General features: G+C 36.8%; 1 protein-coding gene and 1 pseudogene across 2 annotated transcripts in view; one reads left to right on the forward strand and one right to left on the reverse strand.

The window, feature by feature from the left end:
• Positions 1-26,814, reverse strand: part of BRWD1 (bromodomain and WD repeat domain containing 1) — a 102,674-nt gene that overhangs the window by 38,946 nt on the left and 36,914 nt on the right. For both annotated transcript variants that reach the window (XM_033087606.1, XM_033087599.1), the window contains exons 19-27: positions 22,299-22,482; positions 17,773-17,866; positions 14,002-14,133; positions 8,808-8,902; positions 6,648-6,837; positions 5,139-5,264; positions 4,930-5,037; positions 1,635-1,759; positions 928-1,010 (exon numbers count right to left, since the gene is read on the reverse strand). In XM_033087606.1, coding sequence (XP_032943497.1) covers positions 928-1,010; positions 1,635-1,759; positions 4,930-5,037; positions 5,139-5,264; positions 6,648-6,837; positions 8,808-8,902; positions 14,002-14,133; positions 17,773-17,866; positions 22,299-22,482 — 1,137 coding nt within the window. The remainder of the gene's footprint in view (positions 1-927; positions 1,011-1,634; positions 1,760-4,929; positions 5,038-5,138; positions 5,265-6,647; positions 6,838-8,807; positions 8,903-14,001; positions 14,134-17,772; positions 17,867-22,298; positions 22,483-26,814) is intronic.
• LOC117011875 (60S ribosomal protein L7a-like) lies at positions 18,525-19,402 on the forward strand (annotated as a pseudogene).

Genomic DNA, 26,814 nt, shown 5'->3' on the forward strand with positions numbered 1-26,814 from the left:
GAAAAACTAATACGATCTTAACATCATTTATGAATGTGTACACCAGATGACACAGCCTGGCAAAACTTGGTATTTCTAACAAGAGACCAAAGCTGATGACAGCAGAATAAGTTATCCTAAGTGACTGAAGTAAATCTCAACATATGAGCTCCCCAAGATAACATTCCCTACTGTAAAGTAACACCAAATGTACACCTGTGAAACAGGCACTACAGTTGCTAACTGGTGTTACCTGTCCTGACTACAGTCATCAACAATGTCCTGAAGAGATGAATGACCTGCACAAATCTAAGCAAGTGAGCCCATCAGCCCGCCCTAAATGGGCACCATGTAGTTAGTGCCCACGCTCACGTCATTTTACTTCTTCTGGACACCTATACACATCATGTTTATAAAGCATAAGCATTACAGGAACTTTTTTATTTTTTAAAGGAATGGTTCCCTTAACTCAGACTATTTAAATCTGGGTTGATATGATATCAAAGGTAAAATATTCTGGTATACCAGAACATTACCTGTGTGAAACCCGCATTTTTCAACTTTCTGGTTGTTTTACATCATAGGATAATTTTGTGAATTAACCAGTGTCACGTTAAAGATAATTAGAGATCATGCAGTTTGGAGAAGTCTGAAGGGAAATAAAAGGTCTACTACCCTAGACTATAATCAACGAGTAAGAAATAATCCCTTCAAAATGTCACATACCATAAGCAGAAATACTGCTTGGCTAAAAAGTCAGCTAAGAAGTAGGAAGTACCAAGCCCTAAGCTAAATATACTTACCAGTGACTTATATATATAATTCTTTCCAGAATTGACATGTTTGCACCCACCCTAATAAGCTGTACCACAACCCAAACACTTTTATTACAGTAAAAAGACAGACTAATTTCTACAGGCATATAAAACCCAGTGAGGACAGACTTACAAGACTGCCAATCCCTCTGCCTTGCTTCGTCGTAAAACTGACGCAATACAAGAAAGTCAATAACATCTGGCATATCATGGTATCTAAACACAAAGAAAAGATCATCAGGTTATAATCTAGAGCAACACTGTCCAACAGAAATACAATGGGAGCCATGTATGTAGTTTTTAATTTTTGACTACTTATTAAAAAAAATAAAAAGAAACCAGTGAAATTTTAATATTGTATTTTAATTAACCCAATATATCCTAAATATTGTTTCACCACATAATCAATACAAAATAATGAGCTATTTTACGTTCTTTTTCTTTACACCAAGTTTTCAAAATTCACTGTGCACACTGAGATCCCACTCATTTCTAACCAGCCACATTCCAGGGCTCACCAGCTACATATGGCTACCATACTGGACAACACAGCTTTACCTCGCGAATTATCCCAACATTTTCTCAAAAACAAAAGCAGGAGCAATTTCCCCTCCAAGCCAGAATTATGCACACAGTTCAGCAGCATGGAAAAATTTGTAAAACATGCCAGTACCTAATTGTTGCTGTAGTACCTCTATTTTTGCTCCTAGAATCAGAACTTCAACACTATCTTTACTCCATCTATCAGAACTTCAACCACGGGAGTCTACCCTCTCCCCCGCCGCTCAGTGGAAAGGCATGCTCATCAGCAATAATCCCACCGGAAACGGTCATACATACCTAATAGAGAAGGATCTGTCCAGAAGTTTTCCAGTTGCAGGATCTATAAACGCTAGTTTGAGGCAACAGAGTGTGGGGGGCCCAACCTCGTATCGTATTCCAACTATTTTGACCAATTCTTGATCCTTTAAGAGATTTTTTAAAAAGAATGGTTAAAATAAAGTAATTCTTCCAGACTAATTCTCTACATAATGCAAAATTTAGTCAACTCACAATTTAGGCTTCCAAACCAGTGGACAGGTTTAATTTACCAGTAATTACAATCATTTTTGCTTCCCATCTTTTTGAAAATAGACATTTAATGCTGTTTCTAATGTATAGAGTCACTTTAGAAAATACAGTAATCCCCCTCACCCGTGGTTTTGCTTTCTGCCTTTTCAGTTACCTACAGTTAACTATGGTCCAAAAATACTAAATAGAAAATTCCAGAAATAAACGTAAGTTTTAAATTGTGCACCGCTCTGAGTAGCACAGTCAAGTTTCTTGCTGCCCTGCTCTGCCCCATTTGGGATGTGAATCAGCCCTTGGCCCGGCATCTCCACACTGGCCGGCATCTCCATCCCTGCCCGGCCACTGGTCACTGAGTGGCATCTCAGTTATCAGATCCACGCCTGTTTCGGTATCGCAGCGCTTGTGTGCAAGTGACTACAGTTAACTATGGTCCAAAAATACTAAATAGAAAATTCCAGAAATAAACGTAAGTTTTAAATTGTGCACCGCTCTGAGTAGCACAGTCAAGTTTCTTGCTGCCCTGCTCTGCCCCATTTGGGATGTGAATCAGCCCTTGGCCCGGCATCTCCACACTGGCCGGCATCTCCATCCCTGCCCGGCCACTGGTCACTGAGTGGCATCTCAGTTATCAGATCCACGCCTGTTTCGGTATCGCAGCGCTTGTGTGCAAGTGACCTTTACCTAATAATGTCCCCAAAGCCATTCACACAACTTTTATTATTGTATATGATTATAATTATTCTATTTTATTTTTAGTTATTGCTCTTAATCACTTACCGTGCCTAATTTATGAATTAAAGTTTATCACATGTATGTATAGAAAAAAACATAGTATATATAGGGTTTGGCAGTACCCATGGGGGGGTCTTGCAACATATTCCCTACAGATAAGGGGGGACTGCTGGAGGACACCTAAAATGTGTAAGAAAGAATACACACATCACGTTATCAGCTCAGTATCTAAGGATAACCATTGTGAACAATCTGAATTTCCTTCTGGCTTTCTTCCTAGAGACACATTTTCATTTACATAATTTTGTATCATACAAATCAAAATGTGTAAGCTTTTGGTTTAGTAAATATTCTTTAAAAACTTCAGATTAAACATCTGCCTAATATATTTCAATAAATATGAGGATCTACTACTATGTGCCGTGACCTAGTCCAGCAGGAGGGCTAGGACAGTGAACATGAGCAAGTCGCCCCCCCCCACCATGACGGGGTACCCACCAATGGACGGGCCATAACTAGTCTTCCCCTGACATATCTCCTTCACAGTAACAATACAAGAGATTGTTCATCCATTGATTCCCTGCACGAATATATGGTTGTTGTAAAGTACACAAGTCTAAATTCGGCTGACTCTGGCTCTTCGCAGTAGTTATGTCTACAGAGCCTCCTGGACACTGAAGCGGCACTGCCTTAGTGGGCACCTACCCAGCGCTCCGGAGGAAACAGAGGGTTAGGTTCCTACCGGTCTCTGGTCATAACACTGCAGTCCCCCAGTCAATGTATAACCATGAGTTATGTGCATGTCTGCTGAGAGACACCTCATTTGGAACACGTCACTGACTCATTAACACTGAACTCAACGCTGACAGCGCTGTAACTCATGCCTAAATAAAACTTATCTAACACACATATACTCTCCGTAAGGTGCTTAGGAACACAAGATGGCACTTTATCACTATGCGTGGAGGCAATTTTAAACAGCAAACCACCAACAAAAAGCACAAAAATGTGAAAAATTTTTAAAGTGGCATTGAATAGACCGCAACAATGACACTTATTTACAATGTGAGAGCTGACATAAGAAGGCATCACCTTGTTCAACCTCAGCTGGGAACATGCTGGTCAAGCAATATCAAATTTTTTGCCACTCTATGCATATCTGCAAATGACCAGAAAGCACCCTGAGTATTGACTTGGGGGGGTTACAAACAACAGACAGCGAATAGACAAATTCGCAAATATGGAAACCGTGAATAATGAGGATCAACTTTACTTAGGTACGCAGTAATAAGTGAAACAAACATAAATAAATCTGAATGTATCAAAAGCCAAATTCATAGAAGTACAGCCAGTAAGTTAACTGTGAGTGTTAAGAACAGCTTATCTTTGTTAAACCATTTTTCCTCTTCTAACAGTTATTGAAAGTATCGAAAATATACAAGTATATGGTTTGACTACGTGTCTTTAAATTTTTATCGTAACAGCATTTCACGTGCCATTTTTCCTGAACACCTGGTGAAAATTTAACAATCATTCATTCAACAGATATTTTAGAAGCCTCAACTATATGGCAGACTCTACATAGTAGTCAAATGTGTGAAACATGCCATGATTTGATTCATTCAGTATCGTGGGACATCTAGATTTTTTCGAATTTTTTGTTTCCATGTACAATGATATAGAATTGCCTTGATCGTAAGTTTGCATGCATTTCTGGTTGTTTCTTAAATTACCATAAGTAAGATCACAGATTTGAAAGGTCTAAAAATATTTTTCAGTTTCAATTCCAACTGCCAAGATACCCGCTACGAAACCTGGGCTGTTTCATGCACCTTATCACCAATTTGAATAACTGTTAACAAACCAAAACCTTTGCTAACTTGCTAAAACTTTTGGCATTTTTTCCTTTAAATATATAAACAAACAAATAAATAAATAAATAAATTTTACAAAATTGGCTAAGTACAGAGGAGCTGAAGTTTCTCAATTATGCCTGAGGGTGAGCCTTTCTTCCAATTGGTATTTCTTCTTTTGAAAACTTGCACTTCTTCTGAAAAATCTGTCCTGGGCATTCACATTTTAAGATTAATGATACATACTGCAAAGCTGCCCTCCTAGAAGGCACTTAGAATATTACATGCCTAGCAGCAACATACAAAGACTGCCCACTGATAAATGTTACGTCTTTCTGCTACATCTTAAGGCTTAGCAGGAAATAACAGAAATGTTTTTAAGTAAGAAATTAATGTAAAGCTATGCCTCCATGTTCTTTTAATGGATTTAGAAGTAATTTAATTACATATGTGCTGAATGTTTAATAACATCATCTTACCCTAAGATCCATTTTTCTCCATGGCTCCTTGTTAGGGTTCAGTTCATAAATGTTATTTCTTCTGACAGCCTCAATATAAGCTTCATGACCCTGTCGAAAATATATTACCTACAAAATGAAGCCATATATTTAAAAATAAAAATAAAAACTTAAAGACTAATATTAATTTTATGTTGCACATTCATGTTTCTAAGTTGGATTACTCTCACCTCATCACCCATTTGAGGAACAAAAGGAGACTTTCGAAGTGTGGTGTCAGTTATCCAAACCGGAGGATGAAATTCATATAAATGTTCCGTATCTGTGAGCTCCGTCGGAGTCACCCTCCGCAAATTCTGCCAAGTGGAAGAGAACCAAGTTTGGTAGAAGAGAAAGGAGCAGCATGCACTCTTCGGTTAAAAAACAGAAGAAACTGCCCCATTCAAAATAACTATTTATTGGCATGTTACCTAATAATTAGTTTTTAAACAGCATACATATCTGGTTCCTTAACAGACACAAGACCTTATCATTTGTTTGCACCTAGCACTTCTCCTAACATCTTCTGAACTTCTAATAGATTCTTCGTAACTCCTTACATCCCAGGCAAGGGGGCTAATTTCCAATCTAAATCCTCTGCAACACACAGCCTGCTCGGCAAGAGACACCACTCTGAATTTCACCAGACTCATCACCACAGGGATTCTCCTCTTGATTTGAGGTTTTAAGACTGGTGATCTTAAAATATGACCACAAATTTTTGACACTCATCCTCTCCAAAGTCTCCTCTGCTTGAGTCTGGGCTCAACTTGCTTCTAACAAATAGAATAAAGCAGAAATGACAATGCGTGATTTCTAAGACTAGGTCATAAAAGGCATCAGGGCTTACCCCCTGCTTACACTTTTGGATCACTTGTTCTCGGGAAGTGGGGGGAAGTCAGCTACCATATCATGAAGACACTCAAGCAGCCCTATTGGAAAGGCTCATGCGGTGACGAACTGAGGCCACCAGCCAGCTGCCACATGAATAAGCTTCGAAGAAGATCATCTACCCCAATTAAGCCTCCAGACACTGCAGCCCCAGCCAACATGACCACTGCAATCTCATGAGCCAAAATCACCGAGCTCATCAGCTCCCCAATGCCTGACCCATCAAACCATGAAGTAATACGTTTGCTGTTTTAAACAGGTAAGTCTCAGGGTGGTATGTTTCATATCAACAGGTAACTACTACAAAGACGTAGCATCTTTAACAATGAAGGCTACCTGCACAACTGGAGCACAAGCACTATACATTGAATAAGAAATAGGGATATTACAATTATGAGAAAAGTACGAAGACAGAACATATCCAAATGAAAGTGGGAAACATGGCAATAATGGATAAAACAAGAAGAAACCGCCTTAAAATGCCCTGAAGTCTTTTTTTTTGGTGCTGATATTAACAGGAGCTTAACTGTGACATTCTGAGCAAGACAGAGCTTTCCCTTTACGTTTCACATTCAGAAAGACTTAAGCACCAAGTCCAACTCAGAGCAGATTAGAAAGAGAAATTTTAATAATAAAATATCTTTTCCAAAAATAAGTTTGCATTTTACATTTGACTCCTGATGACATAACAATGTCAATAAAAAAATAAAGGCTCCAATTTCCCAAAGATTTCCAATTTCTAAATATGGTCAGAAATACCTCTACAAAGCTGTAGATAGAGATTATTTTTAAAGATATACTTTCCTTACCTCTTTTTTAGACTCATTTTCTTTCTTTCTCTTTCGTCTCCTTTTTGGAGGAGATAAATTCTCAGTTGACATTTCATCCTCTGAACTACTACAAAATCGGGTAATTCGTCGACGAGCTGATGTTCGTAAAGGAGGCTGCAAATTGATGCCTGCATCAGCTGTCCAATCAGAATATCTCGATGAAGAGTCACTGGAAAAGGAAAAGAAAACATTTTAATGTATTGAACCTGAATCCAAGCCCTAACAGCAAATTAATCATATAAACTTAAGATGAGAGAGAAGTAGAGATGAAGATGGGGGAAAGAAAGACCTCAGAAAGAGTCAACGGTAAACAATCAGCCCTCTCTAGCAATGAATACTGAAATGATCAAAGATCCTGAGAAAGAGAGAAGCTGTCACTGATGCTGGAAATTAGCAAATGATATACGGCTGAGGATTTTTTTTTATGTATAATATAGATGAGGCCTGATAGAAGACAACAGCTAGAGCCAACAGTTCCCCTCTTAACAAATGAAGTGTAGTTATGAAAACAGTAGTTGTTAATGAAAACAGTAGTCGTCATGCAGAATCGTAAGTGGCACCTCCCCTAACTTGGAGGAAACTCAAGAATAAACTAGAAAATTTTACTGGAATGACAGACCATCAGTGAATATACTGAAAAACCCAAAGAAAGTGTAGCCATACGAAACAGAAAGCTGTGAGTGATCAGAGCTTCTTGCCAGGAGAGAGACTTCCCCGCTATGACAGAAGATCCAAAAGAGGGACTACTCTTAGCCCACCCTGAAGCAAAAGCGGAGTCAAACAGGAAACTAGATACAGAACACTAACTGGTTCCTGGCCAACGACTAGCTTTAGCAAACACAGAAAACGATGATAAAGGTCTCTACTGAGGCCATCACTGGCCAACCACATACCTCTCAGGCTCAATAAAACACACATTCACAGAAACACAAACATTTCCAAAAGCTATTTATCATAAAGAGAGCTGTTTAAAAACAATTTAAGAGCATCTGCTCTGTATAATAAAATTCAAGAAAAGCTGAACTAGAAGACAATGAATACAGAAATAGGAAGGGGAAGGTAGATGACAGGAACATGGGGGGTGGGGGTCAAACAGAATTGTTGTTTAATAGGAATACAGTTTCAGATTACAAGACTGAAGGAGTTCTGGAGATTGGCTGCATAGCACTGCGAATGTACTTAACACTACTGCACTGTACAGTTAAAAACGGTTAAGATGGGGGCGGCCGGATGGCTCAGTTGGTTAGAGCGCGAGCTCTCAACAACAAGGTTGCCGGTTCAGTTCCCACATGGGATGGTGGGCTTCGCCCCCTACAACTAAGATTGAAAACGGTGACAGGACTTGGAGCTGAGCTGCGCCGTCCACAGCTAGACTGAAGGACAATGACTTGGAGATGATGGGCCCTGGAGAAACAGTGTTCCCCAATATTCCCCAATAAAATTTAAATAAATAAATAAAAATGGTTAAGATGGTAAATTTTATGTAAATTTTTACAATTTAAAAAAAAATGTTTTTTTTTTTTAAGAGTAGACATGTGTTCTAACAATCACTCCAGTTCTTAATCATAATGAAATAAAAGAAGACAAGAAAGGAAGCAGGAAGTACAGTGTGGTGGTCTGGACCAGCACAGTATCAGTAGAAACAGAAATAAGATAATTTGAGTTATATTTAGAAGGGAGAATTTTCTAGACTTGATGATGGATACATTGTGACAAGAGAATGACGTGCAGATTTATGGCTTGAGCATCTGTCAGAACAAAGTTGACATTTACCAAGATGAGGAACAGATGTTAACATCTTGGTCCCATGAAATCTGGATACCAAAACTAAACAAAACATAATACATGCAATAACTAGTGATGAATTTAACAAACACTTCGGATACTGCTCTTTGTAAATGCAGCCTAAGACTAACTGATATTTTGAATACACATATTTTATACTGTTGGCTCAAATGTTTACATTAAATAAAAACATCCAAAGTATTTTCTATAGAAATAGCTATTAATCCAGTTTTCTTCTACTTTTACATGTATTAAAAACTCAGTTAATTGTTCAATAGAATGCCATTCAAGTACAGTTCCATCCAAAACTACAACTACAATGATTAAAAGATTAAAACAATAAAAAATAGATACCTTGTACTGTCACTATCACTTTCACTTCTTCTATCACTTTTCCATTCTTCTTCTTCAGAAGAACAAGAACCTTCACTTTGATCACAGGAAGTCTCCTAATTTGCAAAAGGGGAAAAAATAAAATAAAAATCTTGATCTCTGAGGATAAATAATACAAGTCAACAGTCATTGTAATCATCTCAGAAGTATGATAATAAACACAATTAAGTAAATTTTCCAAAGAAAGGAAATGCTTTTACTACGTCCTTTTTCTTGTCAAGGCATAAGGCCACAGGGGCGGAAGGATGTTAGAGCAGTGAGCTTTTCTGTGTAATACTGTTATGGTAGATACAGTATATTATGCATTTGTCAAAACCCACAGAACTGCACAACAGAGTGATCCCTAATGCAAACTGAAATTTAGTTCATGACAATGTATAAAAATTGATTCATCAGCTGTAGTAAATATACCGCACTAATCCAATATATTACAAATAGGAAGACTATGTGGGAGAGAGGGAGTATAGAGAACTCACTGTACTTAGTGTGCAATTTTTCTGTAAAGCTAAAACTATTCTAAAACATAAAATTTGGTTTGTTTTTAACGTAGAGAAGAGATGGGAACAAACAACTATCTGATCCCACAACCCTAATTGCTATAGTCCACTTTAAGTTCTGGTCCTGGACAAGGCAGACACTTTTAAATTGAGACATGACCTTTACCTCTAACAGTCACTTAAGCTAGGTGCACTGGTAATTGATAATAAAAACGCCACTGAGAACCAAAACTCCAAAGACCAAGTCGCAGTATCTACCTTTATTTCATTTGAATAGGCAAAATCAAAGTCGAGATATTCTGAAAACCTGTTTCTCAAAATGTGGGTCCAATGCTACTCCAGGAGTAGATTCCTCGGCCTATGACACTAGACCTACCGGAAAGGAATCTGCCTTTTTACTCAAAATGGACTTAAAATCACAGTAATAACAGAAACTACTATCTGAAAACCAGGCACCCTGTGAAATGTTTTATGTTATTATCTCAATTCTCGAAACACCTTTGGAAACAGAGGCAGTGTTAACATAAAGCTAATGAAACAAGTTTCAGAGGCTTTCAATTTAACTTGCCTCCCAAGGCCCTGTGCCTACCTTTCAGAACAAGAACTCTGCCCCTTCTAAAGGTCCCTGAAATTATACAAGCTTCAAACCCCACAAGACTTGGACCCACCCTGCCTATGAGTTTTGTGTTGTCTCCCAACTCCCTATATGCCACTACCACTTTATATGGAAGGAAACCCAAGGCTAAGAAATGTAAAGTAATATGCTTGGGGGCACAGGAGAATAAGTTTAGAAACTGGAAGAAGAAATCAAGCTAACTAAATCAAGAAATCTAAAGCCCATACATTTTCTACTATCAGAGCTTTCCAAATCCAAACAGAATGGAACCAACATATACACATATACACACACCCATCTCCCCGCCTCTGCAACAACATAGGAGAAAGAATTCATACCACTGTAAGAGGTAAAACAAACTGTCACAACACAAAAATATAATTTACTTTAAAAAGTCAAGTGGATTTAATATTCTACATTATGTATGAATTAGTTTAAAAGTTCCCCATTAATTTAAAATTAATAGGTACAAAGAATCATAACATTAATACCATTGATGATTGAAAAAGAAAAAAAATCTATCGTTCCTGATTTTTCAAAAAGAACACTTAAGAAAATAAGCATTAACTAATATTTCCCTAATATAATAAAACATATACTGTACAGACCTAAAATAAAGCATCTTAATGTGAAAATAGTAGACACATTTCCACCAACAACAGGATTATGGCCCAATTTCTCCACTACTATTCAACACTGTACTAGAAATATTAAGGCAATTAGACAAGAGAAATCAATCAGAGGTATAAAAATTAGAAAAGAAGTAGTAAAAGTATCTGTATAAAAGAGAGTATATATGGAAAATCTCAGAAAAATCAATGATAAAATTAACTCAAAAATTCAGTAATGTATCAGAATATGTAAAAATACTTAATGTACTGAAATCAATAGCCTTCATACACACAAATAATAACTACTTAAGAGGATATAATAGCAGAGAAAAACCCCATTAAATTAGAGCTGGGAGAAAACATTCTCAATATATGTGTATATCAAAGATAAAGGACTAACATACCTAACATATAAAATTTTTTTAATTAAGGGTGGGGAAAAAAACCAAAAACACTACAGAAACCAAAAGACACAGACAATGTGCATAAATGAAAAAGAGATTCTAAATATATGAAGATATTCAACTTCACACACAAGAGAAATTCAAAATAAAACTACAATATGAAATAAACCAAAGACAAAAGAACAAATACTGTGTGATTCCACTTATATGAGGTATCTAGTATAGGCAAATTCATAGAGACAGAAAGTAGAAGAGAGATTACCCGGGGATGAGAAGAGAGAAAAACAGGGAGTTATTGTTTAATGAGTAGTTTCTATTTGAGAAGATGAAAAAGTGTGAGAAATATACAGTGGTGATGGTTATAGTTAATGCCACTGAACTATACACTTAAAAATCGTTAAAATGGTAAATTGTGTGCTACATGTTATTTTATCACATAAATTGCCAAAACATAAAAATAAAATTACACTAAGATACCACCTCCCACCAATTGGCAAAAATTAGCAAGTATAACATTCTGTTGGCTAAAGGGTAGGGAACCAGGCACTCCCATATGTCACAGGCAGTAATGCAAGTTGGAATTCTTCTTTACAAGTATTTTTATCAGTATCTCATAAAACTCATATGCATTTATCTTTTGACTCAGCAATCCCATTTCAAGGAATATATCCCCAAATTATATCTCCAACAATACAAAACTACATACATATACAAAAGTTTATTCATTGTAGTATTTATTATTTGTTAATGAAAACATCCTAAATGGCCTCAATCAGGAAAACTAGTTAAGTAAACTGTTGCGACCACACAATTATGATGTAACTCAAAAAAACCGAGGAAGATATTTACAAACTAATATAAAGTGATTTCAAGAATATTTTAAGTGAGGGGCCGGTGGCTCAGGCGATTGGAGCTCCATGCTCCTAACTCCGAAGGTTACCGGTTCGATTCCCACATGGGCCAGTGGGCTCTCAACCACAAGGTTGCCGGGCAAGGGCAACTGGACCTGGAGCTGAGCTGCGCCCTCCACAACTAAGACTGAAATGACAACAACTTGAAGCTGAACAGCACCCTCCACAACTAAGATTGAAAGGGCAACAACTTCACTTGGGAAAAAAGTCCTGGAAGTACACACTGTTCCCCAATAAAGTCCTGTTCCCCTTCCCCAATAAAATCTTTAAAAAAAGAAAAAAAGAATATTTTAAGTGAAAAGAGGCCAAGTGCAAAAACACATGTGCAGTATGCTATATTTTTTGTACAAAAGGAGAAATAAAATATACATTGATTGAAGAATGTGTGTGGGGGGAAAAAAACATAAAAAGGATAAGCAAAAAACTAGTGAAATGGGCTACCTAGAGAGGATGGGTGAGACCGTTTATCATAACTACCCAAAATCATTAAGAAAGGGTTTAAACAGCTCAATACACTGTAAGTAAGAAGAAATTAATGTAAAAAGTCTCATTACATAAAACAAAATCATTTAAGTGAACAGTTTGGATAACAGCAGCTAACAATATTGGATATTTAGCACTGTTTTAAGCACTTTCCATGATTAACTGAATTAATTCTCACAACATCTGAGGGACACACTACTACTAATTATGTTTCCAGATATGGCAGAAGCACAGAAAGGTTAAGCAAGTTGTCAAAGTTGAAAAATTTGGATTTAAACTCAGGCACTATACTTGACTACTATCTTAATGCTTTATAAAACATTAAAAGGAATTGTTCATCGATATGGAACACTTCATCCTCAAGACATTACTGAATTAGAAAACATTAACATTCTAATTTTTAAATACTCTACCAAAAATACTGGTTTCCCAAGAAAAATCACAATGAAAACCAGTAACCTAAATGATTATTGAAAGTAAAAGGATTAGACAAAGACAGATATGACAGCAAAAGCACAAGCAACAAAGGAAAAATGATAAACTAGACTTCATCAAATGTAAAACTTTTGTGCTTCAAAGGAAACCAAAAAAGTGAAAGACAACCCATTAAACAGGAGAAAATATTTGCAAGTCATGTTGTGTGATACAGAACTTATATGCAGAATGTAAAAAGAACTCTTATAGCAATTTTTAAAAACCCAAATTGAAAAATGGACAACAGATTTGCATAGTAATATTTCCAAAAATATACAAAGGGAAAATAAGCACATGAAAACATGTTCAACATCATTAGTCATTATGGAAATGCAAATCAAAACCACAGTTCATGACCACTAAGATAGCTAAAATCAAAAGGACAGACAATAACAAGTGTTGGCAAAGATATGGAGAAACTGGAACCTCCTCTAACACTGAGAGGAATATACAGCCGCTTTGGAAAACAGGCTGGCAAGTCCTCAACAGGTAAAACATTGGGTTGCCACATGACCCAGCAAACTGACTCCTAGCTACTTACCCAAATGAATGGAAAACTTATATCCAAACAAAAGTCCGTATAAGAATGTTAATAAGCAGCATTATTCACACTAGCGAAAAGGTACAACTAATACAAATGTCCATCCGCTGATGAGTGGATCAACAAAATGCGGTGTACCATATGTTGGGCAATGAAAAAGAATGAACTGATACACGCTACACGTGAATCAGCCTTGAAAACATTCAGCTAAGTGGAAAATACAGTCACAAAATCATACTGTATGATTCCATTCACGTGAAATGTCCAGAATAGACAAATCCAGTGACAGACAGTGGATTAGTGGTTGCCAGGGGCTGGATGGGATGGGAATGAGAAGTAACTAAAAATGGGTATAAGGTTTCTTTTCAGAGGTGATGAAAGTATTTTGAAATAGTGGTAATAATGACCTAATTCTGTTAATACACTAAAACTACTGAAGTAAACTTGTATAGTGAGTGCCTCTACAAAGCTTGTTCAACATTTTTGTTAGAATTCAAAAGGGTGGACTTTCGTCTTCACCTCTATAGAATACTATGTTTTTGCATAATTTCAGGGTAGATTCAAAGTAAAACAAATTATTTAAGATTATTTTATGTATTTTAAAGTTATAAAACTCACATGTCTTATAGAGCTCGAAGATTCATTTCCAGAAGATAACTCAATCCATCCAAGATTTCTTCTACCATAAACTGGATATTTGCGCCTACATGTCCTCTGCCTAGACTGTGACATCAAAACCACTGAGTCAGACTGTAACATAAAGAAACATGCAGATGAAAATCAATAGCTAAATAAGTACAATCTTCAACAAAATGGGCATTCTATCAAATTCCCAAAAAGATTTAAGGCAAAAAATAATAAATAATAATAGTTGAAAAAGAATGTATTTTTAATAAATGATATTTTTGCCGTATGCTGTTAAATCAACCTTGGTATTTTAACTTTTAAGATACTTAAAAGACATGGCTTAATTAGGCACATATTAGATCAGAATTTTCCAAACAAAATCATAAGTTAATTGGTATGCCACGAATAACAATCACCCAATAAGTATGTCATTTAAAAAAACGTATCTTAGAAGTGAAAATAGTATGATGCAGTAACCAACCCTAAGAAATATATCACTATATGTGCACACACAGGTATAGAGAAATATTTGAAATAATCCTCAAATACTAACCTTAGTTATTTCCAGGTTTTAAATTTTGAGATGATTTGTTGTCAGTACTTTTCAATTCTGCTTGAATTTTTAAGCTATTATTTTTATCAAAACAATAATTAATCTTTAAAAATCAGCCAAATAAAATAGCTAGATTGATTTTTTTTTAAGGGAGGGCATACCATATTCCTCAAACACGAAAGTCATATGTGGAATGACTCAGTGAAAGCACATATTCCTTGAATTAATATACAAATAAACTTGCACATTAGTGCCTTCTGTTTGATAATCAATGGTGTGTATTATCATTTCAACATATCACTGGCTGATTTTAGAATGAATTTTGCTTTTCTTTTGTCCGTACTGATCCTTGTTAAAACAAAAACTCAATAATGAGTTTCATGACTGGTAATGTATAAACACAGGTGGATCAAAACTACCACTGTGAGGAACAAGAAAATCTATTCAAAATCAGCTTGACGGCATTATATATCTAATAAGGTTATGAAGAATTACAGGAGCAAAACAAGAAAAGGACAAACAATAAAGAGGAAATCACTCTGGGAGAGGAAGCTGAAAGGGTTAGCAGGTAAGGAAAAAATTGACAGACTAAACTCTTGAGTGAGGTTAACAAAAATTGCAATTCAGAACCTCCTTTGTGTAGGAAAACATCCCAGGCTTTGGCTGTCAGCCCAAAGGGCTACAGACTAGACTGACAGGTAAACTACAGATGAACAGTAATCCCAAGGCACTAAAGCCCATTTTTGTTTGGATTAAGGCAATATAGACTTTACAGTGGCCCAGCAACTTACAAGAAGCACATTTAAATCTTCTCTGGGGAAGAAAAACCATCCAAGGCTTCAAATCATCTCTAATATTTAACATTCAATCAAAAACACAGGTAACAAGGAAAACATGATTGTAAAACGAGAAGAAAAAAAAAACAACAGGAAATGGCAACAAACCCCTGTGATGGGAGGAAGATACTGAAATAATAAAATTAGCAGACGTGCGTTTAACTAACTATGGCTGATAATCTTCAATGAATTAAAATAACGAGAACTTCAACAGAAAACTGAAAACTCTAAAAAAAAAAAAAGAAAAAGAAAAAGAAAATTCTAAACTAAAAAATATGGTAACTAAAACTAAAAAACACAAGGGGTTTAGCAGCAGATTAAACCAGCTAAAGAGAAGTAACAAATTAGACTACAGGTCAGAAAAGAATTCTGAACAGCAGAAAACAGCACAAGAAACAAAAGGGAATCAATGTAACTGGCGTCTCAGGAGAAGAGAAAGTAAAAGATGGAAACATACACTATGAAAACACTAGACAAAAGAAAGCTGGCACAGCTATATTGATACAACAGAATTTAAAGAATAAGGCATTACTAGAGATAAGGAGTGAAAATTTTAAATGATAAAAGGTTCAATTCAGTAGGAAAAAGGGAAATTCTAAATCTGTACGTGCCAAATACATAGCTTCAAACCACATAGAGCAAAACAAGTAGAAACCGAAATCTGCAAATATGATTTTAACACTTATCTCACCAAAGGTAGGAGTGCAATCATTTTGAAACCACGTGTGGCATTAATTACTAAAATTGAATAGTATACACATACTTTATGATCCAACAATTTTACTCCAAGGCATACACACAAAAGAAACACACATGGTTACCAAAAGATATGTACAAAATGTTAAAATCAGTGTCATTGCTAATAGTCAAAGTATGAAAACGACTCAAATGTCCTGCAAGAATCAGGGAATATGATACATCAATGAAAACAAATGAACTTCAACTACTCACAACATAGATAAATTTCACAAAGTCAAATGAGCAAAGCCAGATACAAAAAATTAATTACTGTATGATTCCACTGAAATCAGTGTTTCTCACCCTTATTACATTACCCCTACTCCACAGAAAAACGCCTTAGACTTTTTCCTAATTTGCACCCCCAATGAAATTTTAATACCACAGATGTACTATATCAGTGTTTATGAACTATATGAGTATCTGTGCTTTGTATGTAAAAAGATTAAGTATAAAGCTTAGCCTTTTTATTCAATACAAGGTTAAGAATAAAATTTTTGAGATAAAAGTTAAATTGAAAAATTTAAAGCTCTTCATATTTAACTTTGTAACCATTTCTTGAATAATTTTTAATGTAATTTAAGTACATAGACTGTAATATACGAAATTACATATCCAAATTAGGTTATGAATATATAACAGCAATGTGATCAAACTTTAAAAACTTATCTTTCCAGCAAAAGTAAAACAATTAGAAAAAATGTATTAATTTCTTTAAAATTATTTTCATAAATTTAACTTTAAAAGTTTTTCATGAAAAAATATCCTAACTAGACCCACAGATATTCATTCAGATAGACATTTTTTCTTTTCAGTACTTGACGTAATAATGAGTTGAGTCACTTTTAAATTAAATAGTAAGATAAAGAATATTTTTAATGAATTCTCAAAGCCCAAGTTATACCCAAAAGCACTGAGCATCAGGCTTAAACAAGTTAGCTGATGGCAGCCAGACATGCACAGGCCATCTCTTACAGTCATTTCAAGACGGAGTGATCAGTTTCCATAAAACCCTGCAAACACACCACCATTTTCCACTAGTCTTGCACTGATCTTACACACATTTTGTGTATTCTCCGTGATCTCAATGTTAATGCTATTCATTTGACATTCAAGAAAATCCAAAAAGAGAAATTAAATACTAAGGAATAAAATTTTCTTGAGTTTGGCGAGTTATTATACAAACCATTGTAACATCTGAGATTTTTTATAAAAGCATGATTTGGATAAACTTCAGAAACAGATAAAGCTAACCAACAATTTAGACAGTTTAAGACAGTTGGTTGTGTGTAGGAGAAAGGAAAGAGTAGTGATTGGGAATGGACACAAAATACTTTTGAGGGGCTGGTAATGTTCCAGTTCTTGACCTGAGTGGTCATTAGACAATAAGGTTCTAGAATCCGGTGGCACTGTTAGTTAGGCATTAGGCTGCTTGCCTCAAGTTTTCAAACTACTACTCTTCCCTAACAGCTATACAAACTTATGTATACTATGTTAAATCCCAAACAAAAAGGCATTCAGGTATATCATTCCACTTCAGAAGAAAATTACTAACATCCTCACTAATCAAAAGAAAACTAACTTTCAGTTTAATTTCTAACCTGCTTATTCCCAACAAAATAGAATTCAGGTTACCTTTTGTGAGAGCTGGAGAGTCTTCCTTTTTCTTCCAATTATATAAAGATTTCTTTCCTCTTCACCTTTCTCTATCCTGAAGTCTTCCAACTTCCTACAAATTTAAGTATCCAGTTATGTTAGCTACTGACGTGATGGATTAGTATATTAACAGGAAAAGTTAGTCATTATGATTCTAGGAATAAGCTTATATACTTTTTAAATTAACAGAGAAAATTCCTGAAGTTATAATAAACCTTCAATCAAGCTGTACTTTGTTAGAAATTTAATATAAACATAATCTCAGCAGCAGCTAGGAAGTCCTATTTTTTGTATTTTACACTGAAATGGTCGTTCGTTTGTATCTTTATCGGCCCTATCGGGACCAATTCAAACCAGATCTCTCAAATTAGCTAGTCATAATGTCCCTATAATTTTCCAAGATTGCAATTCCTTTCTCTATAGGAAAAATAAGAGCAGAACCCTCCTCCAAACTATTCTAACTGTTTTACAATTTGTAAAAAACCAGAATGCCAAATGTTACCAGTTCTTCTAATCACCTCTATTTCACTTCCATGATAAAAAAGAGAGACTATAATGTTACTGTGACCAATTTCAAAGCAAAGGATCTCCCACCATGAGAAAGGTACTGATCATTAGTTTCCTTCTCCGGTGATTCAACTGATTGAATGTCCTCCTTTTCTTCCAATTTGAACATTATTGAAAACACATGGCTGTACGTTTTTTGTTCAGTTTAAAACCCCAGCTTTCTCCTTCCGTTGCCCAAGATGCCGAAAGGGAAGAAGGCTAAGGGGAAGAAGGTGGCGCCAGCCCCTGCTGTCGTGAAGAAGCAGGAGGCCAAGAAGGTGGTAAATCCTCTGTTTGAGAAAAGGCCCAAGAATTTTGGCATTGGACAGGACATCCAGCCCAAAAGGGACCTCACCTGCTTTGTCAAATGGCCCCGGTACATTCGGCTGCAGCGGCAAAGAGCTATTCTCTATAAGCGTCTGAAAGTGCCTCCTGCCATTAACCAGTTCACCCAGGCCTTGGACCGCCAGACAGCTACTCAACTGCTTAAGCTGGCTCACAAGTACAGACCAGAGACAAAGCAAGAAAAGAAGCAGAGGTTGTTGGCTCGGGCTGAGAAAAAAGCTGCTGGCAAGGGGGATGGTTCCTACCAAGAGGCCACCTGTCCTTCGAGCAGGGGTTAATACTGTCACCACTTTGGTGGAGAACAAGAAGGCTCAGCTGGTGGTGATTGCACATGACGTGGATCCCATCGAGCTGGTGGTCTTCCTGCCTGCCCTGTGCCGTAAGATGGGGGTTCCCTACTGCATTTTCAAGGGGAAGGCCAGGCTGGGGCATCTAGTCCACAGGAAGACCTGCACCACCGTCGCCTTCACACAGGTTAACTCGGAGGACAAAGGAGCGCTGGCTAAGCTGGTGGAGGCTCTCCGGACCAACTACAATGACAGATACGATGAGATCCGCCGTCACTGGGGAGGCAACGTCCTGGGCCCCAAGTCGGTGGCTCGCATTGCCAAGCTGGAAAAGGCAAAGGCTAAAGAACTGGCCACCAAGCTGGGCTGAGTGTACACTGTTGGCGTTTTCTGTACATAAAAGTAATAAAAAGTCTCCTTTAAAAAAAAAATAAATAAAAAAAAATAAAACCCCATTGGAGAAGTTTCAAAACTGACGTTTTGGCCACTAAAATGAGCATAAGCATACATGCTATAAGGGCAAAAACTGATTTCTAAGGAAATCACTGTTTCCCCAAGATTCATGTGCAGCCCACACTCCAATTAGTGGGACATTACCCACCTGAGAATTCTAAATCATACTCAACCCTTCATAAGCTGTCAATTTCACCACTTTTATGTGTATTTAAGGAACTATACGAGGTTCTTCACTTGGCAGCCAAATATAATTCCTACCCTATTTCTGTATGCTTCCCTTTGTTTTGACAATGAAACACTATACACAATTCATTTTCAATCAATGATAAAGCAAAGGAACAGTCTACGCCTTCAAAAGTATCATCTTCCACTGTGTGTGATTCTATGCCTAACGAAATCGCTAATATCACTCAGCTAAGAAAAGTGATATTATAAAAGATCACAGAGTGCATATGCAATTCATTCTTTTAGAATGAATAAAATCTCTACTATTATTGGATTAAGACAAACCATATGCCTGAACTCTAACCCCAACAGAATTCCTCTACTGGGAAGCAACATTGTGTGCTCACTTTTCTGCACAGTGGGGTCATTTATCTTCTCACACTTTTATCTACTACCTAGATTACTCACAATGCATACATCTGACTTTTATAGCCAGAATACAAATTTTTAGTTTCTCTTGCTCCTTATCAAATGACACTAACGGACAGTTATGTAAACTGTGTCATCGCTCCCCACTGTAAGGATTGCTGTCGAAGGCACTGGGCACTATCACATCACTCAGCATCTCCTTCATAAAGTTTATATCATGTATACTTCAGAACACAGCATCAGAAAGAGCAATGCTCTTCTTTGGGAAAGTTTTTTGTGGCAAGACAGTTAGCTGACTCACAAAATCCATTCTCCTCTTCTTTAGAAACAGAATCTGTTTTTACCCAGGCTCTTCATTGCCCTAAATACAAACTATCACCTAGCCTCCTCTGTAGCCTAGTATGGCCGTATGACGATGTTCTGGTCAATGATCTATAAGCAGCAATGTCATGAGGGATCATTAAGTCTGCTTAAATGAAGGTCCCTCAACTAGAAATGCCCTTTTTGCCTTCTGCCTCTCCCCATTCTCTGGCCTAAATCTCAGCCTCCATCACAGATGTAGGTATGTGATGACCAGCTATCGTGGACATTGATATTGATACTGGATTTAAGATTGAAATCCAGTCTAAGATGGAGATCAGAAACAGAGGAACCTGAGACCCTGGTTAACTGGGAAACCATAATTCTAGCCTTAAACTACTTCCAGTTTTCCTTTACTATGTAAAGAGAACAAATGCCTGAAGGAACTATTCTTTAGGTCTTCACTCCTGATGCTGGTTTTTTCCCCTTGGTTTTGACAACAAAAAGTATCCCAAAATGACACCTTTGGTTCTGATGACCATACAACTTCGACACAATCTGAAAACTTAGTATTAGCCGTCTACATCCATGATGATGCTTTCCTGTACTTTTTATCCTATCCCAATCCCAGATTTTGCTTTTCACTATTTTACCAGCACTTTAAATACTCTCAAATTTACTGTATAATTTATGAGTATTACTCAATATTATTCCACCAATCCCTGAAACTCCTCTGACTAAACACATGAAGAAAGTACTTTCACAAAATGATCTTCCAGGTATTAGTTATTATGAAACACAAACATGACAGAACACTGAAAGAGTTTAGATGTTAATGAAAAACAGTATTTGCTGCCTCCATTTCAATAAGTTGAAAACCAGTATATTACAACTCAGTAAATAGCAAGGTAACAAGACCCTACTGCCTAGATTAGAATTATACCATTTCTCACTAAGAGAAAACAGGACTGCTTAAGAGAAAAAGACTGATTCCAGGTCCAGGTCAAGAAACGCAGCAGAGACACCTGTTACACTCTGCCATTCCTAACAGCAAGGACACTATGGAAGGCCACCCCAGTCATTTCAAAAGACGCAGGCAGCGCCAACTGGAGCGGACTTCCGGCCAGAGACAGGACAATGTAAGTATCAATAAGGAATATTAGAAATAAGCTAAATCACAGCAGCGAGATTTATACAGTAGAAAATACAAACATACAAATTGGGTCATTGCTGAAAGATGACAGGGAATAAATCTTGATTTTGAAGGCAAATAGAGAAAAATAATCAAGTATCTACCTCGTCTTTTATATACAAACTTTTCAGCTGGATAATCAAATATTAGGTTTGGGTAAATTTCTTTTTTTAGAAGTATCTAAGATAAAGACTTCACAGAACTGGAATATCACTATTTTATAATCACTAATGATTAATGAAATCTAAGCAGTGAGCATCAATGCCTGCTTGCATCACAAAAATAGATTTTATGTGCCTTCTGACAAAATTACGAAACAATGACGTAAGCCTTACAAAAGAACCAGAAACATTTATGACATGTTAAACAACTGGAAATTTAAACACTGGATATGTGGTTCTATTGAAGAGTTAGTTTTTTTTTTTAAAGGTATGATAATGGCATTGTACTTATATTTTAAGACAATTCCTTGTCTTTTATAAATACATACTGACATACTTATTGACAAAGTGATATTATGTCTAGGATTTCTTTCAAAATAGTAATGAAGGGAGAAAAGTAGGTGTTTGTACATAAATGAAACGAGCTTATTATAAAAAAATTTACCACAGTAAAAAATTAGAGAAGAATTTTATCATTTTCTTACCATAATTAAAAGATTCCAACCCATTACTAAAATATATTTATATGATTATTTGTACCACTAATGGATTAAGATATGTAAATAACCATATAGATATATTTTTGTAGATAAAAACAATATTAATAGATATCCTAAAACAAACCTAAATATGCCTAGTGGTACCTCTGGTACAACCACTCTTCTTTTCCAAGCCTGCAGGTCACGTTCCGTAGCAATCTGACTACGGGGAGCATTCTGGTGCATCTGACGAACACCTTCAACTTGTCCACTACGACGCAGCCCAATATTTGGAGGAGACTGGATATCTAAGCTTAGTCTTCTAAAACCTAGGGAAAAATTGTCAAGGTTCAATCTAATATGCATTTAACACGTAATAAGCATATACATTCCTTCTGAGATACAAACCCAAAATCAAGATCTACTGAAAACACTTTGGAAAAAGGATCTTAATGTGACTGAGATCAAATACAGACTTCAGAACAAACTATTAACCTCAGTTTCCATTTTTATTAGACTTCCCAAAACTTTTAAATTGTACATTTTCTATGATAACATTGTATTTGCATTCCTAAAAACTTTGCCTTCTTCGAAACTGCACACTAAAAACACATCTTTCTGGAAAAATTAGCTCAAACGGCAGTGGCTTTATAACAAGAGTTGTAACAACACTAATTGTGACCTCAAGAGATAATCCGAGCCACTCAGGCAGGCAGCTGCCAGAGTGGGTATAAAAAACTGACAAAAATGAAAAGTGGGGAAATGCTGGCAGTACTTGACTTCGAGCTGGGATCGTGGCAACAGGGCAATGCCAACAACAGTGAGCCCTGAGCCTGTGCAGAGCTAATCAGATGGGCACAGGAGAGGCAACAGCCAGAAGTGACAGATGAGGGCGATCAGCCTGGGGAAGGGGTTGGGTGGAGTCCCAAGCAAAGCACTTGTTTTCTTGCAACACGGTGAAAGGGCTCCTGCTACTAATTCACCAGAGAAACGGGTGGGGGGCGTAGGTGGGTGGAGGGGGCGCTCTATCCTCTCCTGGGGAGGCTATAAAGTTCTACTCGAGCTATGCCAGCCCTTCTTGCCTAGTGCAAAATCCACAAATGCGTGAACACAACTTCTGCATTCTCCTACGCATGGCATTCTGTTGACCAATCAAATGAACCAATTTGCACAACACACTACACTTCACCTACTAAAAATAGCATTTATATTAAACATTTATATTAAAATGTATTGATGTTTAAGAAACATTTTGAAACTTGAAAACTAAAAATAAATTCTAAATTTAACCGCCCTAGTCATAGTATTCAGTCTCCAAAATCTGAAGAAAACACAGGCACAGGTTTTTATCACAATATTACTTGTGAGAGCAAGTATGAGAAATAACTTAAATGGCTACAAAAAAAGATTAATTGTAAAGACTGGTCATTCCACAGTGGAATACTATGAAGCTATCAAATGGTAGAGAAGAGTTCTTCTGCAAATAGATATGGAGTGATTTTTAGAACACACTGAGAAGGGGAAAATACAAAGTGCAGGAGACTGCACGTATCTGTGCCTCTTGCTCTGACATACTAAGAACGTGGCACCAACTGCACAGTACGCCAGCCTCAAATATCTAACCTGAATTCAATCGTGAGATAGTCAGATAATTCAAACTGAGGGACATTGTGTGGAACAGGTCTGCACTCTTTAAAAGTAGTGCCATGAGGAAGCTGTTCTAGATTTTTTTAAAAAATACTAATTAAGTGCACCAAGCAGGTTTGATCAAATCCTAAAATTTAAAAAAGCCATGAAGGGACCGGCCGGTGGCTCAGGCAGTTAGAGCTCCATGCTTCTAACTCCGAAGGCTGCCAGTTGGATTCCCACATGGACCAGTGGGCTCTCAACCACAAGGTTGCCCGTTCAATTCCTTGAGTCCCGCAAGGGATAGTTGGTTCCGCCCCCTGCAACTAAGATTGAACACAGCACCTTGAGCTGAGCTGCCTCCCAGATGGCTCAGATGGTTGGAGCACCGGCTCTCAACCACAAGGTTGCTGGTTCGACTCCCACAAGGGATGGTGGGCTGCGCCCCCTGCAACTAGCAACAGCAACTGGACCTGGAGCTGAGCTGCACCCTCCACAACTAAGACTGAAAGGACAACAACTTGACTTGGAAAATAAAGTCCTGGAAGTACACACTGTTCCCCAATAAAGTCCTGTTCCCCTTCCCCAATTAAAAAAAAAAAAAATTCCTAAAAAAAAAAAGCCATGAAGGACAATGTTGGGACAACTGGGGAAATGTGAATAAAGACTGTATACTGGATAGCACGGTAATCAACATAAAGTTTGCTGACTGGTTGCGGTATTATGATTATATAAAAGAATGTTCTTGTTCTTGGCAGATACAAGAAGCAGCGTTCAAGGATAAAGTGTCACAATATCTCCAACTTACAATAAGACAGTTTAGAACACACACTATCAGAGAGACAGACAGACACAGAAACCAAGCATGTACACAAAATGGGATAAAGCAAAAGCAGCAAAACGATGAATCTAGGTGAAAGGTATATGGGTACACATTTTATTACTCCTGAAACTTTACTGCAGGATTTTTTTCAAAATAAAACATTGGAAGGAATAAAGCTGTATGCTATAAATTTAAGCGAAAAAGCCTCAATCCCTCATATTAGTTTTTATTATAGTCCTAGTCTACAGACAGCATGACTTCCCCCCAGATTTTTTAAATTCATCTGTATTCGGCTTTACAAGGTCTAAAGCTCAGCCAGACCAAGGGAAAGAAACCAAGCAAAATAAAAGAAACTTGACTCTTCAAGTGAAACATTCTTATAACCATTTAATAAATATTTGTCTAAGATTCTATACAGTTCAGATGAGGTATCATTGTAACATGATTATCTTTGTATTCTAGTAATGTAACTTGAAAACTCTCCCTCCAGCGACTTAAAGTAATGCTCTGTAAAATATAACAAACACTCTTGTAAATGAATCTTGGGACTTGCAAATCGCCTTGGGCTAGAAACAGAGGACACTAGAGACCACGAGCTGAAACTATGGCAGCCAGACAAAGTCGTGCAAATCAGTAACCCAAGGGCTTGGATTTTAATGCCACCTCGAAAAGGGAGGTAAGACCTCGGGCCTCTGGGAGGTGCACAGCTGTAAATGAGAAACGCATCCCCCGACCCCAATCACACCCCCCCCCCAAAAAAAACCAGAATCCCTGCAATGTAGTACCCTAAACAAAATGCTAAGCCACCTATTTACTGGCATCAGGAGGTAACTAGAAAACTTGTCTATCTCTGCCTGAATGCAGAGTAGAAGGGGTGGGGGGAATCTCCCTGGGGAATTCATAAATATGGGCCTGTATTTCACCCGAGTTAGGGATCCAAATTTATATTACTTATGTGGTGCAAAAATGACAAAGATGGTAAATTAAAGTACGAATTGGTCCTGGCAGGACCTGCATACCCCAATGCCACCTTCCACCAAGATTATCCTGTGTTCAGCGACTTATCTGTCTTCAGGGTAGCCTGATTTTTACACGATTTTGTTCTTTTCCGTAAAGGCAATTTGTCAGATATTTAATTCAGTGTTTTACAAAATTTCTTAAATAGATGACCTTAACAAAATATCTTACTCAAAAAAGGCCCTAGGTTGGTGACAACCTTGGGTGCCTTACAGAATCTTTGTAAAACCATTCTGGAAGGAAAAGCCCTCAACTTTGGCTTTACATCATTCCCACTGACAATTTCCTGCCAAGGATGAGGTCGTAATCCATAATAACTCATAATGACATATAACAACAGAGATACATAACAATATAGAATTAGGCTACCCAAAGAACTTCAGATAGTAAGAAACGTGATATACGCTGTAAAATAAAAACTTAGAAAGAAAAAAGAAAAAAGAAATGTGGCCAAAAAACACAGACATTCAATTTCACTAGTGATTTTTTTAAATATCATATTAATATTGCATTACCATCTGACACCAATTTGAATGGCAAAAACAAAGAAATCCTCCAAATACTGGAGAAGTGACTCAACAGCAACCCTTTACATATTGCTGGTGGGGGTTTAAATTGTACAACCACTAAGGACAATAGTTTGGCATAATGTATCTTACCCACTCGTAGATTAATATTCAAGAGAGATTCTTTCAAAAGTATACAAGACTGTTAATATCATTTCTGTTCGTGATTAACAAAATCTCAAAACTATCCAAAAGCCCACAGAGAGAATGAATAAAATCAGATATATTCATACAATGGAGAAATACACAACAGTCAAAATGACTCTGATTCAACAATGGAGCAATCTTAAAAATATATTATGTGAACAAGTTAAGTCTCAAATGAATATGTACAACCTAATAAGCTTTTTATAAAGTTTAAAAACAAACGCTTTTTAATGATATATGTAAGAATATATTTTTTAATGTATTTTAAAAAGGCAAAACACCAAACGAGATTTGGAATGACTGTTATGTTGGGAGAGGGAAACTGAGGAGGACCACATAAACAGATGTAAGTTATTCTCATGATTTAAAACAAATAAAAGAACCAATGTGGGAACCAATGATAAGAGCGTGTCATAAACAAAGGACTGATAGACCCAATCCAAAACAATTAAACACGTAAAAGACGTAAAACTTAAAGCATA

Source organism: Rhinolophus ferrumequinum, chromosome 2, assembly GCF_004115265.2.
Source record: "Rhinolophus ferrumequinum isolate MPI-CBG mRhiFer1 chromosome 2, mRhiFer1_v1.p, whole genome shotgun sequence".
Lineage (NCBI taxonomy): Eukaryota > Metazoa > Chordata > Mammalia > Chiroptera > Rhinolophidae > Rhinolophus > Rhinolophus ferrumequinum.